At 43.8% G+C, this 19,242-nt stretch overlaps 1 protein-coding gene across 4 annotated transcripts in view; it reads left to right on the forward strand.

Annotated features, from left to right (window-relative positions):
* The window catches only part of atp8b5b (ATPase phospholipid transporting 8B5b), a 210,306-nt gene extending 198,685 nt beyond the window's left edge, over positions 1–11,621 (forward strand). For all 4 annotated transcript variants that reach the window (XM_069924290.1, XM_069924291.1, XM_069924292.1 and 1 more), the window contains 6 exons: positions 829–1,052; positions 1,862–1,945; positions 3,833–4,078; positions 5,800–5,938; positions 6,827–6,957; positions 11,086–11,621. In XM_069924290.1, the coding sequence (XP_069780391.1) occupies positions 829–1,052; positions 1,862–1,945; positions 3,833–4,078; positions 5,800–5,938; positions 6,827–6,957; positions 11,086–11,292 (1,031 nt within the window). In that variant the 3' untranslated portion in view covers positions 11,293–11,621. The remainder of the gene's footprint in view (positions 1–828; positions 1,053–1,861; positions 1,946–3,832; positions 4,079–5,799; positions 5,939–6,826; positions 6,958–11,085) is intronic.
* The last annotated feature ends 7,621 nt before the right edge of the window (positions 11,622–19,242 follow it).

Below are 19,242 nucleotides of genomic sequence, written 5' to 3' on the forward strand. Positions count from 1 at the left end.
GCCTTGTTAAAGTTATACCTGGATTTCAAATATATGACTGGGTCTCCTGATCTGAATGGCTCTAACCTGTCCTTCATTAGTTCAGGTATAAATTCTTGCTATTAAGCTCATCTGGGCCTACCCATTGCTGCCTCAATGGAGGCAGATGCTCACTGGTCTCTTGGTCCACATGATTTAAACCTCTCAATAAATTGAATATTATTAGCATTAAATTGGTGAAAATTGGTACCTATATGTTTACTTTTAATTGCTGAAGGTTAGCCTCTAGTCATTTTCAAAACAGCCCTTCTATCCAACACCCAGGGCAACTCTAAAACAGGTGGAGTGATAAGAGTCTCACAGCAGGCAAACAAGCTCTTCACCTCAACTTGTTCGTGCTGACCAAGTTGACTGCCTAAACTGGTCCTATTTGACTGCATTTTCCCCCATCCCACTAAACCTTTCCTTTCTGTGTTTGTGTCTAAATGTCTTTTAATCACTGCAGTTGCCCCACCTCTACCTCTTCCTTTGGCAGCTCATTCCCAATTATAATTCCCAAGGGTCATCTTCATGGTCTTGAACAATTGCCTGAAACAGAGGGTGGCTAGCAAGCTAGAATGTAAGTTCAAACATAGTCCAAGGCACACAGGTGAGAAAGCTCTGAATTTTCCTTCTGACACATGCAGCAACACATCTCTGTGAAAGTTAGATGTTGGTCATGTTAGTTGAAGATATTTTTATTCACGACTTATAAGTTAGATAAACACTCTTTTACCTTGAATGCCGTTCTTTCGACTGCTTTAAGTATGGAGTAATAATTTGAATAATATTTAATTTGTATTCCAACAGCTGCTCACATTGGTGTGGGAATAAGTGGTGAAGAAGGAACGCAGGCTGTCCTTTCAAGTGATTTCTCCTTTGCTCAGTTTCGTTATCTCCAGCGTCTTTTACTTGTCCATGGAAGATGGTCTTACCTTAGAATGTCCAAATTTCTCCGTTACTTTTTCTATAAAAATTTTGCTTTCACTCTTGTTCACTTTTGGTATGGATTCTTCTGTGGATTTTCAGCACAGGTAAGGACATTTGCAAAGGTTATTTTTGTTCACCCTTATGTGATCCCATATTTGAATTGTAAGAATGGAAGAGAGATGGAGGGGAACACTGTTTTAAGAAATTCCAGTAGGAAATAGCACAAAAAATGAAGTTTTGGTTTTGATGAAACAATATTTTCCTTTATAATCAATGGAATAGTTCACCATCAACCCTAAAATGTGATGATCCAATGAAGAAAATTTTCAACTTAAAGTGCATAGCTTTGTATCACATGGAATTTTAAGATGAAAATGACAAACCCAAGCTCGCTTTATCTTGCCCATTTCCCTTTTCTTTTACAGAAGGCGGATTGGTCGGCAGTGTACTGATTGACCAACCCACTGAAAAGTTGTATGTGTTTCAGGGTGCATGAATATGTTTCTGAAATTGTGATATTTTAGCAGGAATATTTAATGGCGGTTACACCCAAAGTAATGTCAAATAACAAAGTGAAATTCCATTGGAAATACATGTGGAATGCTAAATTGAATGAAAATGATTATTAGGTCCCACTTATAATTTGTTTATCTCAATAAGCCATCCTTTATCTAACCCTTCTCAACTTCACATCTCATAACCCTCTATTTTCCTTACATCCATGTGACTATCTAAGGATCTTTTAAGTATCCCTATTGTACCAGGTTCTACCACCACTCCCAGCAATGTGTTCCAGGTACCCATCATTTTCTGTGTATCCTATAAGTTCAGGGAGAACTTTAGAGATTTTTGGTGTATGTTTTGTTCATTTATGACAGAAATTTTTAATAAACAGTTTTTCTTTTTTGTGCAGACGGTGTACGATCAATGGTTTATTACACTCTACAATTTAGTGTATACAAGCCTCCCTGTATTAGGATTGAGTCTGTTTGATCAGGTATGTGTATAAAATTACTGTTTGATTTCCCTCTTGTCTATTATCTGCAATATTAGCTGATAACAATCCTTTTTTTAAATTTGCAGGTTATCCATACAGGACAAATGTACTAAATGTAAATGATGAGAATGATTTTGACAGCTAGATTACTGGATTTAGTTTTAGATCCAACAAGTGACATGAAAATAAGTAACACTTTGACCACCCTGCTTGCTGCCACACCCACTTAATTGCTTTTTTTCCAGGAGTAAAAATTGGATGCAGTATAATCTATAATTATAATATAACAACATGTATTTTATTAAGCAGTACAGGTACACAATCCTTTATCCGGACATCTAAAATCCAGAAAGCTCCAAAAACCGGCATTTTTTTCCTGGTGCTGGTACAGCAGAGGGAGAGGGACAGCAGCGCGACAAGGTTGGGCGGGAGGAAAGAGACAGCAGCACGACTCGGGCGGGTGGGGAAGAGAGACGGCAGCATAACTCGGGTGGACGAGAGGGAGAGAGACGGCAGCACGACTCTCATGAGCGGGGGGAGGAGAGAGAGACAGCAGCGTGACTCGGGTGGGCAGGAAGAGGAGACAGCAGCACGACTCGGGTGGGTGAGGGGGAGAGAGGCACCAGTGTGACTGAAAGGGGGTGGATATGGCAGCACAATTCGGTTGGACTTAAATCTGAGGCAGTTGGCTTTTGTTCTGAAATCTGGAAAAATCCAAAATTCGGAACCCACTGTCCCCCAAGGGTTCTGGATAAGGATTGTGTACCTGTATATATAATAAATTAAGAAAACTTAAATAGTTTAGAGCATTTCAATTGATTTCACATTATTTTGCAGCTCATGAATTCATTCCCACAATTAATGAAGGTAGCACACCAATGCCTTCTTAAAGACCTTATCAACTTGTGTGGCGACCTTGAGGGATCTATAAACTTGGATTCCAAGGATTCCTCTGTTCCTCCACACTGCTAGGAATCCTGCCATTAACCACATACTCCTGCCTTCAAGTTCATCTTCAAAAGTGTATTTCCTGTCTGCTTCCCTGAGCAATAATTCCTCTATCACTATTATTCTGCTTCTCTCCCTCCTTCACTACTGAGCCACAGATTCAGACTCCATTGCAGAGACCTGGCTGTTGTGGTTTCTCCTGGTTGGTCATTCTCCCCACTAACAGTATCCAAAGCAGTATACATGCCACAGGGGTACTCTGCATTGATTGTCTTTTCCCTTTCTCTCTCTTGTTGGTCACCCACCTTTCTGCATCCTCGGCAGTCTCCCTGTAACTCACATCAGCCCCTTAGTCTCCCAAATGATTCAGAGTTCATCCAATGCAGTCTGTAAGGAGCTCCAGCTACAAACACTTTTTTATAGATTAAGTCATCAGAGACATTGGTGGTGTCCTGATTTCCTACATCCTGCAAGTGGAATATACCACTGCACTGACTGTTATTTCCAACAGCTTAACTGCACAATAAGAGACTTTACCTGATCTCACAGTGGCGTCACAAACCAAAGCCTAAACGCGTCTTCTCACTCAGCACTTCCTCTCAGCATGCCTATGCCCCAAATCCTTACCTGTTCTTATCTTAATAGCTGCCGTCACTCGCAAGACCTGGGTCTGTCTCTCACTCTCTTCATCCCTAAGCCTCTTGAGCCGGACCCTCAGCTCCTCTCTAACAGTCAAGCCTCTTGAACCAAAGCCCCAGTTCCCCATTCTTGCACACTCACACTGTGGCTGCTCCTGTTTGCCCACCTTCCTACCCCACCCCCCCCCCACCTTCCTCTTGTTTTCTGCTGGTAATTAGTTAATTAGCCAGAAACTATTCAACTGTCTTAACTTTTTTAAACTGTGCAAGTGAAACTCATGAGCGCATTTTGTTTCTGCAGGATTTGAATGACCGCTGGAGTATGGCATATCCTCGACTCTATGAACCAGGACAGCTTAACCTTTACTTCAGCAAATTAGAATTTGTGAAATGTGTTATCCATGGAGTATATAGTTCCTTAGTACTCTTCTTTATTCCTTATGGTGCTCTTGCTGAAGCAGTAAGAGATGATGGAAAGACCATCTCAGACTATCAGTCATTTGCATTAATTGCTCAAACATGCTTGCTTGTTTCTGTTACTTTACAGGTAACAATAATTATTTGCTTACTCTTTAATTTTATATATATATTATGTCATTTTAAAGATTCGTTTCCTTGGTTTTTAATTCCATATTTTAATATTGTACATGAAAACAGTCACTATTTCTCAGAGATGATATTTGTGACAACTGCAGTGTGAGAGATTGAAAATTGCAGGGGTATTTCTATAATGAAATTCGGTCAATTTTTTTATTCATTGCTGGCATTGCTTTAAGCCATTTGTGTTAGGTACCTTATTCAGATTTATCATGTTTGCCCAGAGTGCAATGTTTTGGGCCAGAATCCTTCAAGTCTCATATCAAGTTCAGTCAAGATCAATATCAGTCTTGATGAAGAGTTCTCGCCTGAAACATTGACCATTCTTTTTCTCCCACTGATGCTTCTCAACTCACGGAATTCTTGGAGTTCTTCCTACAGATTGTTTTTACGCTCTAAATTAATCTGCTTTATCAGTAGGATTTTACTACTGATAAAATGAAGATTCCCATGAGATTTTCCCAGGAACCCTCCTGTGAACCTGTGGTATAAAAAGATCGGCCCAGGAATTTTAAATGGGTCCGTGGCCTTACCTACGAGGCCGACCTTTTCACTCCACAGGTTCACGGGAGGGTTCCCGGGAAAATTTCCAGGACCACACTTTTCCTGCAATATGAAAATGCAAATGGCCAAGCAGGGAAAGCCTTTTGACGTCAGCGTTTGCATGCTATGTCACGCAGGCAATTAAAATAAAAGATTCATACCTCCTATCAGCGGGCTGCTTTGGCACATTGCGACGGCAGTACAATGCGGGATGAATGGCCATCCTCATTAACCATAATCATTCACGTAGCTGGAACTGCTCTGTATTTCCCAGTTCCAACTGCATGAGAGATTATGAGAAACAAAGTTGGCCATTCATCCCACATTGTTCCACCTTCCCAACATGCCAAAGCGGCCTCAAAATGCAGGGGGGTGGGGTGGGAGACCAACTGACTGGGGAGGCAGAGAGAGAGGAAGGGAGGGAGGGAACGAGTGGGTGAGGAATTTACTCTTACTCCTGTGAGTGCGTAACGTGTCATCAGTTGGGCGGTAGCCCCCCTAAATTGCCACGGAGGGCAAATTCCCATGAATTTGGACCATGGTGTGAAAGGCCCAGGTGGACCTGCATTCCCGGGAATTTCACTGGGTCCAAATAGGGTCACCATTCGGCTGGCAGTGTGAAAAGGCGTAGTCATGCTCCTTACATTAAAATAGATGCCCAGTCTGCCCACTGGACTAAGCTAGTTTTTCTAAATTGGACCGTACATCTCTCCCAATTGTACACATACTTTTCCCCTTGCCAATTATTTTAAGCACTTTGCAAAAGCACAAACTTTCCTCCCTGACCAATGTCCAATGTCTTATACAACTTTAACATAACATCCCAACTTTGGTTCAGGTGCAACTCATAAATGCTGACAATGCTTTCTTCATATCCATTTGATAATGTTTATTTTTTGAGAAGTGATTTTTTTTCTAATTAGGAGGACATAGTCTCCAAACACTCGTGATAATTGATTAAATAAATTGCAATTAATATATTTATGAAAAAAAACAATTGCAACTCTTTGTGTTTCCCTTTTGCCTCCATAATTAATTAATGCCAAATAGCATGTTTCTGCTCAGTTCATAATGATTTATTTATTGTTGAATATTTTTAACCATGCAATACTTGCTGCTCATCAACAGGTTGCATTGGATACAGTTTACTGGACAGCTATCAATCACTTTTTTATCTGGGGCAGTCTAGCAGTCTACTTTGCAATAACATTTACAATGTACAGCAATGGCATGTATCTGATGTTCCCAACTTCATTTCCATTTATAGGTATGTACTTTTAATACAGTGATCATATAGGTGGTGAATCAATTTATAGTAATTATTGGATTTCTAATGAAAAATACAGTAAAGATAATATACTAGATAATCATATTATTTGACTTGTATTTTATCTGTACAACTTCACATATCAGAATAATAAAATAAATTGACAGTAGGATATCAGTCCTTCAAATTGGTGATTTGGAACAGTTTGTTAGTGGTTAAACTATCAATTTTTCAAAACATTTCTCTAACCTAACATTTTGGAGTTTCCATTTTTGCTATCATCAATATCTTTGTACTAAAAAGGAAGATGCTTGTAACATTGCAATTCCTAAAATGCAATTTATGTTGAAAACCTGAGATCAATTTTCTGGGTGTTCTGAACTACAGCATTGAGATGAAATAATATATTGTGGTGATGGTGAGGGATCAGAAGATTTGATCTGAAAAGCGTCATGCCCATTATTTTCTAGCAAATAGTTCAGGAAAGTACTTATTTTTGGATATTTACTTATATAGTTTGGAAGTGCTCAAAAAAAATTACAATGGGCAATACCACAGCTACTTTTGATTATTGTTCAAGTGACAAAAACTATCAGCGTCACAGACAGAAAGAATGATGTGAAGGAAAATATAGATAGCCAGCAAAGAGGTTCAAGGTTACAGGAGCCATTATTCCCTTCCGAACCCCTCCTTATTTCCTGCACTCACAATAGCTGGATGTAACTGTATATGAGGACACAAGAATGTGACCTCAGTGCTTTAAAGTAAGAAAGACTAGAAAATAATCAATTGGAAAATCTGCAATCATACAAATAAGAATATAGTAGAGTAATTGTCAAATAACTCTTTATTGCAATATTTTAAATATAACTATTTTATTTTGTCTAGGAACTGCAAGGAATGCCTTGAATCAACCTCATGTATGGTTGACTATTTTCCTGACAGCAGTAATGTGTGTCCTGCCAGTTATTATCGTGCGATACATCTTTACTGAACTGAAACCTGATTTCAGCAATAAAGTAAGTAAGAAAAATAGAATACAATAGCACAGAAACAGGCCCCTTTGGCCCTTCTAGTCTGTGCTGAACCATTTTTTTTGCCTTGTCCCACTGACCTGCACCCAGTCCATTTCCCCCCATACCTCTCCCATCCATGTACTTGTCCAAATTTTTCTTAAATGTTAAAATTGAGCCTACATTCACCACTTGAGGTGGCAGATCATTCCACTCTCCCACCACTCTCTGTGTGAAGCTGTTCGGCCTCATGATCCCCCTAAATTTTTCCTTTTTCACGCTGAACCCATGTCCTCTGGCTGTATCTCACCTTCCCTCAGTGGAAAAAGCCTATCCACATTTACTCTGTTTACCCCCTTCATAATTGTAAATACCTCTATCAAATCTCCCTCCATTCTTCCATGCTCTAGGGAATAAAGTCCTAACCTGTTTAACCTTTCCCTGTAACTCAGTTCATGAAGATTGGGCAACATCCTAGCAAATCTTCTCTGACTCTTTCTATCTTATTGATATATTTCCTGTAGTTAGGTAACCAAAACTGCACACAATACTCCAAATTTGGCCTCACCAATGTCTTATACAACTTTAACATAACATCCCAACTCCTATACTCAGTACTTTGATTTATTAAGGTCAATATGCAAAAAGATCTCATCTCTATAACCCTTACAACATGTGACACCACTTTCAGGGAATTGTGTATCTGTATACCCAGATCCCACTGTTCTACCACTCTCCTCAGTGCCCTACCATGTACTGTGTATGCCCTTTCTTGGTTTATCCTTCCAAAATGCAACACCTCACACTTGTTTGCATTAAATTCCATCTGCCATTTTTAGCCCATTTTTCCAGCAGGCCCAGATCTCTCTGCAAGCTTTTAAAACCTTCACTGTCCAGAAAGCCTCCAATCTTCATGTCATCTGCAAACTTGCTGATCCAATTTGCCACATTATCATCCAGATCAATGATATAGATAACCATCAACAATGGTCCCAGCACCAATCCCTGAGGCAAATCAGGTAGTCACAGCCCTCCAGTCTGAGAAGGAATCATCCACCACTACTCTCTGGCTTCTTCCGTCCAGCCATTATCGAATCCAGTTCTACTTCACCATGAATACCGAGCATCTAAACCTTCCTGATTAACCTCCCACATGGGACCTTGTCAAAGGCCTCATTAAAGTCCAAGTAGTCAACACCCATAGCCTTTCCTTCATGAACTTTCCTGGTAAACTCTTCTAAAAACTCTATAAGATTGGTTAAATGATGACCTACCCTGCACATAGCAATGTGGACTATCCCTCATCAATTTCTGGCTATCCAAATAATTGTATAGATGATCTAGAACACCTTCCAATAATTTACCTACTACTGACATCAAGGTCACTGGCCTATAAATTGCAGGGTTTCTTTTGGAGCCTTTTTTAAACATCAGAACTATATGATCTACTCTCCATTCCTCCAGCACCACTCCAGTTTTAAATATTTGTGCCAGTGTCCCTGCAATTTCTACATTAGCCACCTTCAAGGTCTTGTCAGGCCCTGGATATTTATTCACCCTTATTTGCTTTAAGACAGCAAGCCCTTCTTTTTCTTTAATCTGTACAAGTTTCATGACATCACTGCTTGTTTTCCTTCCTTCCCATGATTCTGTGCCTGTTTTCCTTGAGTGAATACTGATGAATAAAAAAACATTTAAGATCTCTCCATCTCTTCTGGCTCCATATAAAGCTGATCTTCAAGGGGACCAATTTTGTCCCCTACCATCCTTTTGCTCTTTTCCTTCACATTGTTTGCTAAAGCAACCTCATGTCTTTTTTTTTTAGCCTTCCTAATTTCTTTCTTGAGTGTTTTCTTGCATTTTTTATACACCTCAAGTCCCTCATTTACCCACTATACATGTCTCTTCTTCTGAACCAGATCCCCACTATCCCTCAAAAACCAAGGTTATCTCAGCCTACTAACTTTATCTTTAATCCTAACAGCAACATATCACCTTTGAAGGTCTTTCACTTTACTCGCACATCCTTGCTGAAAACACCTTATCCCAATCCAAGCATTCTAGCCTTTTTTCCAATTTAGAATCTCAAACCGAGGCCCAGACCTATCCTTCTCCATAATTAACTTGAAACTAATGGCATTATGATCACTGGACCCAAAATTTTTCCCTACACATAGTTCTGTCACCTGTCCTGTCTTGTTCACTAAAAAGTGATCCAGCACTGCATTCTCTCTAGTTGGTACCTCTATAAATTTAGAAAACTTTCCTGAATACATTTGACAAACTCCAACCGATCCAACCCTTTTACAGTATGGGAGTCCCAGTCATTATGTAGAAAATTTAAATCCCCTACAAACTATCACAACCTTGTGTTTCTTGCAGCTCTCTGCTATCTCTCTACAGATTTGCTCCTCTAATTCTCATTGACTATTGGGCGGTCTATAATACAACCTCATGAATGTGGTCATACCTTTCCCATACCACAATTTCCATATATCCTCAATGGGTGAGCACTCTGGTCTGTTCTGCCTGAGCACAGCTGTAATATTTTCCCTGACTGGTAATCCCACTCCTCTCCTTTTCATCCTCTCATTCTATTGCATCTAAAGCAACAGAAGCCCAGAATATTGAGCTGCCAGTCATGCACCAAGTTTCACTAATGGCCACAATATCATAATTCCACATGCCAATCCATGCTCTAAGCTCAACTGTGTTTCCTACAATACTCCTTGCATTGATAGATGCACTTTAGAAAATTTCCACCAAATGCAACCCATTGCCTTCCAATGGTGCATGAAATTTTCACATCATCTTTTCCCTCCTCTACTCCTCTATGTGCTCTGGCACTTTTGTTCCCATCCACCTACAAATCTAGTTAAAGCCCACCAGAACAGCACTAGAAAACTTTCCTGCAAGTCCCCCCTCCAGTTCAAATGCAAACAGATCCATCGGAACAAGTCCCACTCTCCCTGGAATAGTGCCTGCCTTTCCCTTTCCCACTCCTAACTGTTACCCATCTACCTTACTCCTGCCTCTTAGGTGTGATACTCTCCCTGCAACTCCTGTCAATTGCCCCCTCTGCCTCTTGGTTGATCAGGAGTTCATTGAACTCCAGCTCTAATTCTTTAACTCAGCTTGTCAGGAGCTGCAGCTGGATGCACTTCTCATAGATGAAGTTGTCAGGGATACTGCTGGCTTCCCTAATGACCCATATTCTGTAAGAGGAGCTTTCCCCTGCCTTGGCTACAATTCCCACTTTTTATGACTAGAGGAACAAACTATATGATATATAAAACTTGCCCATACCTGTGCCTACCTTCTGAATCCTTTTTGTTCCTTGAACAGAGTGGCCCTTTTTACTTTTACTCCTATTCTCCCTCGCCTCTTACCTGTTCTCGCCAAGGCCGGTTGAACCAAAGTCTTACTACTTTGACTCAGTCCACTCTGATGAGGACCTCAAACCCCAGCAGCAATAGAAATTCACCAAGACAAATGGTTACTTAAACAAAAGTTGCTTTTAATTATGTTTAAACATGAAAACAGGATCAAATTACTATTAACTTAACTTAACCTAACTGAACCCCCTTCTAATTCTAAGCGCACGTGTATGTAATGTGTGCATAAGTTCAGAAAAGTTCTTTGATTCACAGACCAATCTCACTTCTCCCTCCTCCAAGTTCACCGGTATTAGGCAATTCTTATAGTGTGCACAGAATTTAGCATTTATGAATTTCACCAGGCTTTGGTGCTTAAAAGGTAAATGGTTACTGGTCAGGAAGGTTTTGGTTTTCAGAGAGAGATTTGTTGCTTGTTGGACACCCACAACTGATTCCTTACGATCAGCCACTTCAGTGTCTTGCCTAAGAAACTTGAAACATCAGGGTTTTCAAGATGACAGCCTCTTTCTTTCAGGTCACCACAGAGTTATACTTCTCCCTTTCTTAATGTCTGTTAGTAGAGTAAAGCAATCTGGCATGAAACACATTTATTCTTAGCCATTATATAACCATAAGTGACTGTGTTCAAGGAATGTCTGATTTCTGTTCAAAATTTTTTTGCTTTGATGCCAAACATAACCGCACCTCACACATTTAAGGAAATTTACTGAATGTTTTTCAATATCTTTCTTTACAGCTGCAATACCAAATTCGTCAAACAAAACTGCTACCTCCAAAACCAACTACTTCATACACTAGGAGGACCAGTACACGTCGCTCTGCATATGCTTTTTCTCATCAGCGGGGTTTTGGTGCACTCATTACTTCGGGGAAGAATATGCGAATGAAATCTGTGAATCTTGCCCCTTCAAAGGTTGGCATATCATCCCAACCTGATAAATAAAACTTTTAAAACATATTGTGAAACAGAAAACCTGAACACCACACAGCTATTCACAAATGCCATAACATAAACAAGCCAAATGATTATTAGCAAATAATTAACTGATAATTTTTGTTTAAAAATGATTTGTCTATGTAAATTACTTTTTTGTGTAAATTAGAAAGAATTTTATGTAACTGTTCATATTTTTTGTTGAACACAAAAGAAATCAAAATATAGCAGATGTAATGATAAATATTTCAGCTGTTAATGTGCTTTGACTGTGGGCACACAATAATTAAAGAGTCTTTTCAAGTGGAAATATTAAAACCAAAAGATTTACAACAAGAATGTGGTGTTATCCATAATAGCATACATTCTCAAATGAAGTTGGTTTCGGCCAAAACCTTTATGAACTCTCATTATTTTTAATGAAATATTTCTACTTCAGAAGAGAGAAATCTACATTAATAATTGCATCATGAAAATTCCTCAATGTTTTGCAGCATCTTCAGTGAATAATGTACATCTGAAATTAACTCATTTTATTTTTTTCAGCTAGGTCAATTTGAGTCTGGGTTTTTTTGTAATATCTATTCCAAGAGAAACTTGAACTATTTATTTTACTTGTTGGAAATTACCATGTAATAGAAATTGGAAACATCTGTATTTTATAACATGAACACAAGATGCACTCTGCCAATTCACATCACTTCCACAATGTTGTAATTTTAAGTAGAACTTTAAATCTGATGTTCTGTAGCGTGTTGAATGACTCAGACTTGTTGACTCAAACCAAGGCTTTTATCAACAAAAGACTGGAGCGTAGTACATCGAGGTCGACCAGTCCAGACTGACCTGGGTCTGGTTAGGAGCATCCCTTTATGACCTGCCAGTGGGCGTGGCTACAGCTCTCAGCCAATCACTACTACTATATGTTCTTTTTCTTTGGCTTGGCTTCGCGTATGAAGATTTATGGAGGGGTAATGTCCACGTCTGCTGCAGGCTCGTTTGTGGCTGACAAGTCCGATGCAGGACAGGCAGACACGGTTGCAGCGGTTGCAAGGGAAAATTGGTTGGTTGTGGTTAGGTGTTGGGTTTTTCCTCCTTTGTCTTTTGTCAGTGAGGTGGGCTCTGCTGTCTTCTTCAAAGGAGGTTGCTGCCTGCCGAACTGTGAGGTGCCAAGATGCATGGTTTGAGGCTATATCAGCCCACTGGCAGTGGTCAATGTGGCAGGCACCAAGAGATTTCTTTAGGCAGTCCTTGCACCTCTTCTTTGGTGCACATTTGTCACGGTGGCCAGTGGAGAGCTCGCCATATAACACGATCTTGGGAAGGTGATGGTCCTCCATTCTGGAGACATGACCAACCCAGCGCAGTTTGATCTTCAGCAGCGTGGATTCGATGCTGTCGGCCTCTGCCATCTCGAGTACTTCGATGTTGGAGATGAAGTCACTCCAATGAATGTTGAGGATGGAGTGGAGACAACGCTGGTGGAAGCATTCTAGGAGCCGTAGGTGATGCCGGTAGAGGACCCATGATTCGGAGCCGAACAGGAGTGTGGGTATGACAACGGCTCTGTATACGCTAATCTTTGTGAGGTTTTTCAGTTGGTTGTTTTTCCAGACTCTTTTGCGTAGTCTTCCAAAGGCGCTATTTGCCTTGGCGAGTCTGTTGTCTATCTCATTGTCGATCCTTGCATCCGATGAAATGGTGCAGCCGAGATAGGTAAACTATATGTAAATATATACAAATATATACATTGGTGATAGTATCCTGTACTATCACATTCACCCCTTCTTTAGGAACTGACCCCGGGGTGAGTAAAAAAGAAAAGAAAGAGGAAAAAAAGGGGCTATAGCATGCAGTGTTCACAGGCTGTAACGGTCGGGAGGCCTGATTGTCCGATGTGATCGCCGTGGCACCGGGATCGGGGTAGCTGGCGGGGTATCATCACTGGGGTCCCTGGGTGTGAGCGTGGTTTTGCCTGGTCCTCAGTCATCGTTGGACTTTGCTGGTCCAATCTGCTGTAGTTGTCATCTGCGAGATGCTGCTGGTCCAGTTGTCCTGGCATGTAACCTAGTGAAGGATTGGATGGAGGTTGGGGCTGGAACGTGACAATGTTAGACCCATCTTGGGCCAGGTCCCTTACTGAGACTGTGTCCTCCTGCCCGTCCAGGTACTCAATATAGGCATAGTGTGGGTTCACGTGTAACAATGTTACCCGGTTGACTCGGGGGTCGTTTTTCAAGTAGCGGACATGACGTCTCAGCAGGACAGGTCCAGGGACCGTCAGCCAAGCCTGTGTGGTCATTCCCGATTCTGACTTCCATGGGAATGAGAACATACATTAGTGTGGGTTACCGTTGGTGGCAGTGCATAGCAGGGACCTGATGGAGTGTAGGGAGTTTGGGAGGACATCCTGACAGCGAGTGGTGGGGAGGCCTTTGGACCAGAGGGAAAGCATTACCGCTTTCCAGAGGGTGGCATTCTCCCTTTCGACCTGACTGTTACCACATGAGTTATAGCTAGAAGCAATACCGCACTCCAGAAGTTACTGCCTCAGCTCTGCACTCATAAACAAGGACCCCCAGTCACTATGGATGTAACTGGGGTACCCAAAAATTGTGAGGATGTTGTGCAGTGCGTTTATGACTGAGGAGGCAGTCATGTCCAAGCAGGGGATAGCGAAGGGAAGCGGGAGTACTCGTAGATCGCTGTGAGAATGTAGGTGTTACAGTTTGTCGATGGTAGGGACCCCTTGAAGTCCACATTGAGATGTTCTAAGTGCCAGGTGGCTTTAATGATGTAGGTCCTCTCGGGCCAGAAGAAGTTGGGCTTGCACTCAACGCATACTGGGCAGGCTCGGGTCATGGAGCAGATCTCCTCGACCGTATAGGTCAGGTTGTGGGCTATTACAAAGTGGCTGAACCTGGTGACCCCCCCCCCGGGTGACAGAGCTCCTCATGGAGTCTCTGCAGCCTGTCCAGTTAAACACTGGCACATGTGCTACGGGTAAGGGCATCAGGCGGGTCATTGAGCTTGCCAGGCCGGTCCAGAATGTTGTAGTTGAAGGTAGAGAGTTTGATTCTCCACCTGGCAATCTTGTCATTTTTGATCTTACCCCGTTGGTTGTTGCTAAACATAAATGAGACCGCGCGTTGATTGGTCAGCAGTGTGATGCACCTGCCAGTGAGGTAGTGTCTCCAATGACGTACGGCCTCTGTGATGGCCTTGGCCTCCTTTTCAACAGAGGAATGTTGGCTTTCTGGGCCCTGGAGGGTCCTAGAAAAAAAGGCGACAAGCCTAACAGGCTGGTTTAAGGTGGCTGCAAGTGCAAAGTTGGACGCGTCACTCTCCTCCTGGAAGGGTATGGATTCGTTGACAGCATGCAGAGTGGCTGCGGCGATGTCTGACTTGATGCGGTCAAAGGCCGCTCTGGCTTCCACTGACAAGGGGAAAGAGGTGGACTTAATTAGTGGCCGTGCCTTGTCAGCGTACTGTGGGATCCATTGGGTATAATAGGAAAAAAAACTCAAGCAGTGTTTGAGTGCCTTCTGGGTTTGGGGTGGTGGAAGGTCCATGAGAAGGTGCATGCAGTCGGGGTCTGGCTTTACCACCCCGTTTTTCACCATGCAACCTAGAATTGTGAGGTGAGTGGTCCGGAAGACACACTTCTCGAAATTGTAGGTCAGGTTCAGCTATTTCACAGTTTGGAAGAATTTCTCAAGGTTGGCGTTGTGGTCCTGCAGGTTGTGGCCACAAATGGTGATATTGTCCAGATATGGGAATGTAGCTGTTAGGCCATTCTGGTCTACCATCTGGTCCATCTCTTGCTGAAAGACTGTGACACTGAAGGGGACCCTGAAGAATTGATACAAACATCTGTTCGCTTTGAAGGCCATGAAGGAGCAGTCTTCCGGGTAGATCGGAGGTCAATGGTGGAAAAAACACGGTATTGGGCAATCTGATTCACCACATCCATGATTCGCGGAAGAGGGTAAGCATCCAAGAGCGTGAAGCGGTTGACTGTTTGGCTGTCGTCAACCACCATCCACATCTTCTCCCCGTTCTTCACAACTACCACCTGTGCCCTCCAGGAACTTGTGCTGGGCTCAATGAATGACCTCATCCAATAGTCTGCACACCTCACTTCTAACAAATTTCTTGTCCCCAAAGCTGTACTGCCAGCATTCAGTTTTCAGCCAGGGATTAGGTTGGAGAAGAGTGCTGGAGAAGCGATCCGGAGGGTGGAGAGGCTGGAAGTGGAGCGTCGGAGCGCGGGGACTGGTGTGGGCTGTCACTGGCAGGAGGTCTTCATGGTGGAGTGGTGGCAGACAAAGAGTGGAGAATGGGGACCCCATAATGCAGTGACACTGATTTAAAATGAGATTGGAAATCCAACCCCAACTACACAGATGCACATAATTGAGATAGGACCAGCAACTTAAACCTTGTAAATTTGATGCCCTGAACTTTCAAGGTCACCACACAATAACCCTTGATGCCTGATGAGTGCCCTCTTGGCCAGCAAGATCTTCTGGTCTGTCAGGTGAACTGCCAGTGCACATCGTTGGACCAGGTCCAGGTGAATGAAGCTCTCCGTTAAACCTGAATCAAAAGGACAGTTAGCATATTGGCTATTCACTTTAATAGTTTCCATGGCCTTAGCTAGGGGGTGGGGCTGGTTCTGGCTTAATGTCACAGATGCAGCAACCGATGCAGGTAGTGGGTCTGCTGCAGAGGTGGCGATACTCATGGTGCAGGCGGGCCAACAGGCTTCACTGTAGAGGCTGTCCATCAGGGCCTGCTGATTGGGCGATTCTGACTTCCATGGGAACAAGAACATACATTAATGTGGGTTACCGTTGGTGGCAGTGCATAGCAGGGACCTGATGGAGTGTAGTGAGTCCCATTGGGCACGTTGGGGGGGGGCACATCAGGGATCAGCGTTATAGTGGTGAAGGTGGAGCATTGTGAGGGCAGCACCTTCTGTGCACGGTGCTTGCGTCGTGATGTCAAGCGTTGCTGCGCGATCAATTCCTCGCTCTCATTGGATGAGAGTTCTGAAGACAAGTAATTCGAATTTGGGGAAGGTGCTTGGGCCTCGCACGAGGCACTGTGCTTGGCGGCAGCCATTTTGGACCAGCAGACGGTGGTGAAATGGCTGCTCTTTTCGCACTTCTGGCATTGGGCCTTCCTCGCAGGGCACAGGAACTGACTGTGCTGCTCCCTCCCGCAGAAGTAGCACTTCGGGGCCGCATTGGCTAGTGTGGCGGCAGTGGCGAGGCCATCGACAGGGTGTGGGGAGGCTGGGTTAAATGCGAGCGTTCTACTCATATCGTAACAGGGGCACAGCCCTGTATATAGGTGTCCATGCTTAGGGCTGCAGCCTCCATTGTTTCAGCGATTTGAATGGTCTCCACCAGGCTGTCTCCCCCATGCTCCAGCAATTGTTGCTTCACCTCATTGGATCGGACCCCAGCCACATAAGCATCCCGGATGAGGTCGTCGGTGATCCCGGCACAAGCTCTACCCAGTAACCTCAGAGCCTGGAGGTAGGCTCTGCAAGACTCACCGGGTTGCTACATCCTGGTTGCTAGCATGTGCCTGGCATAGACCTTATTCACAGGCCACTCATATAGTCCCCACAGCATGTTAATGGCAACTGTGTAGGAGGTCACGTCCTGGATGTTTTCATAGACCCTTGTGGACACCATGGACATCAAGACTACCAATTTATCTGTGTCTTCTTCCATGATGGTGTCTGATCGCTGCAGGTATGCCTCGGAGCACCTCACCCAGTGCCAGAAACCACTCTGGGCAGTAGCTGGCTGTGGGTCGATGTTGAGGTGTTCTGGTCACAGCATTGATTGAAATTTTTGTTTATAAAATTGTAGCACGTTGAATAACTTACAGACGTTGACTCAAACCAAGCCTTTTATTAACAAAAGACTGGACCGTAGTACATTGAGGTTGACCAGTCCAGACTGACCTACGTCAGTTTTGGAGCAGACTTTAAGACCTGCCAGTAGCTGTGGCTACGGCTCTCAGCCAATCATTACTACTATAGGTCTTTCTTTGGCTTGGCTTCGCGGACAAAGATTTATGGAAGGGTAATGTCCACGTCAGCTGCAGGCTCATTTGTGGCTGACAAATCCGATGTGGGACAGGCAGACACGGTTGCAGCGGTTGCAAGGGAAAATTGGTGGGTTGGGGTTGGGTGTTGGGTTTTTCCTCCTTTGTCTTTTATCAGTGAGGTGGGCTCTGTGGTCTTCTTCAAAGGAGGTTGCTGCCCGCCGAACCAAGATGCACGGTTGGAGGCAATATCAGCCCACTGGCGGTGGTCAATGTGGCAGGCACCAAGAGATTTCTTTAGGCAGTCCTTCTTTGGTGCACCTCTGTCACGGTGGCCAGTGGAGAGCTCGCCATAGAACACGATCTTGGGAAGGCGATGGTCCTCCATTCTGGAGACGTTACCTACCCAGCGCAGTTTGATCTTCAGCAGCGTGGATTCGATGCTGTCAGCCTCTGCCATCTCGAGTACCTGTACTATCACATGTTCAAACATATCAGAACCATTGTGAATGTACTGAGAATACCATGGGATTAGAAAGTATCTTTCTTCTTTCTCTTTGGCTTGGCTTCGCGGACGAAGATTTATGGAGGGGGTAAAATGTCCACGTCAGCTGCAGACTCGTTTGTGGCTGACAAGTCCGATGCAGGACAGGCAGACACGATTGCAGCGGTTGCAGGGGAAAATTGGTTGGTTGGGGATGGGTGTTGGGTTTTTCCTCCTTTGCCTTTTGTCAGTGAGGTAGGCTCTGCGGTCTTCTTCAAAGGAGGTTGCTGCCCGCCAAACTGTGAGGCGCCAAGATGCACGGTTTGAGGCGATATCAGCCCACTGGCGGTGGTCAATGTGGCAGGCACCAAGAGATTTCTTTAGGCAGTCCTTGTACCTTTTCTTTGGTGCACCTCTGTCACGGTGGCCAGTGGAGAGCTCGCCATATAACACGATCTTGGGAAGGCGATGGTCCTCCATTCTGGAGACGTGACCCATCCAGCGCAGCTGGATCTTCAGCAGCGTGGACTCGATGCTGTCGACCTCTGCCATCTCGAGTACTTCGACGTTAGGGATGTAAGCGCTCCAATGGATGTTGAGGATGGAGCGGAGACAACGCTGGTGGAAGCGTTCTAGGAGCCGTAGGTGGTGCCGGTAGAGGACCCATGATTCGGAGCCGAACAGGAGTGTGGGTATGACAACGGCTCTGTATACGCTTATCTTTGTGAGGTTTTTCAGTTGGTTGTTTTTCCAGACTCTTTTGTGTAGTCTTCCAAAGGCGCTATTTGCCTTGGCGAGTCTGTTGTCTATCTCATTGTCGATCCTTGCATCTGATGAAATGGTGCAGCCGAGATAGGTAAACTGGTTGACCGTTTTGAGTTTTGTGTGCCCGATGGAGATGTGGGGGGGCTGGTAATCATGGTGGGGAGCTGGCTGATGGAGGACCTCAGTTTTCTTCAGGCTGACTTCCAGGCCAAACATTTTGGCAGTTTCCGCAAAGCAGGACGTCAAGCGCTGAAGAGCTGGCTCTGAATGGGCAACTAAAGCGGCATCGTCTGCAAAGAGTAGTTCACGGACAAGTTTCTCTTGTGTCTTGGTGTGAGCTTGCAGGCGCCTCAGATTGAAGAGACTGCCATCCGTGCGGTACCGGATGTAAACAGCGTCTTCATTGTTGGGGTCTTTCATGGCTTGGTTCAGCATCATGCTGAAGAAGATTGAAAAGAGGGTTGGTGCCAGAACACAGCCTTGCTTCACGCCATTGTTAATGGAGAAGGGTTCAGAGAGCTCATTGCTGTATCTGACCCGACCTTGTTGGTTTTCGTGCAGTTGGATAATCATGTTGAGGAACTTTGGGGGACATCCGATGCGCTCTAGTATTTGCCAAAGCCCTTTCCTGCTCACGGTGTCGA

This window comes from Narcine bancroftii, chromosome 3 (assembly GCF_036971445.1).
Source record: "Narcine bancroftii isolate sNarBan1 chromosome 3, sNarBan1.hap1, whole genome shotgun sequence".
In the NCBI taxonomy this organism is placed as follows: domain Eukaryota; kingdom Metazoa; phylum Chordata; class Chondrichthyes; order Torpediniformes; family Narcinidae; genus Narcine; species Narcine bancroftii.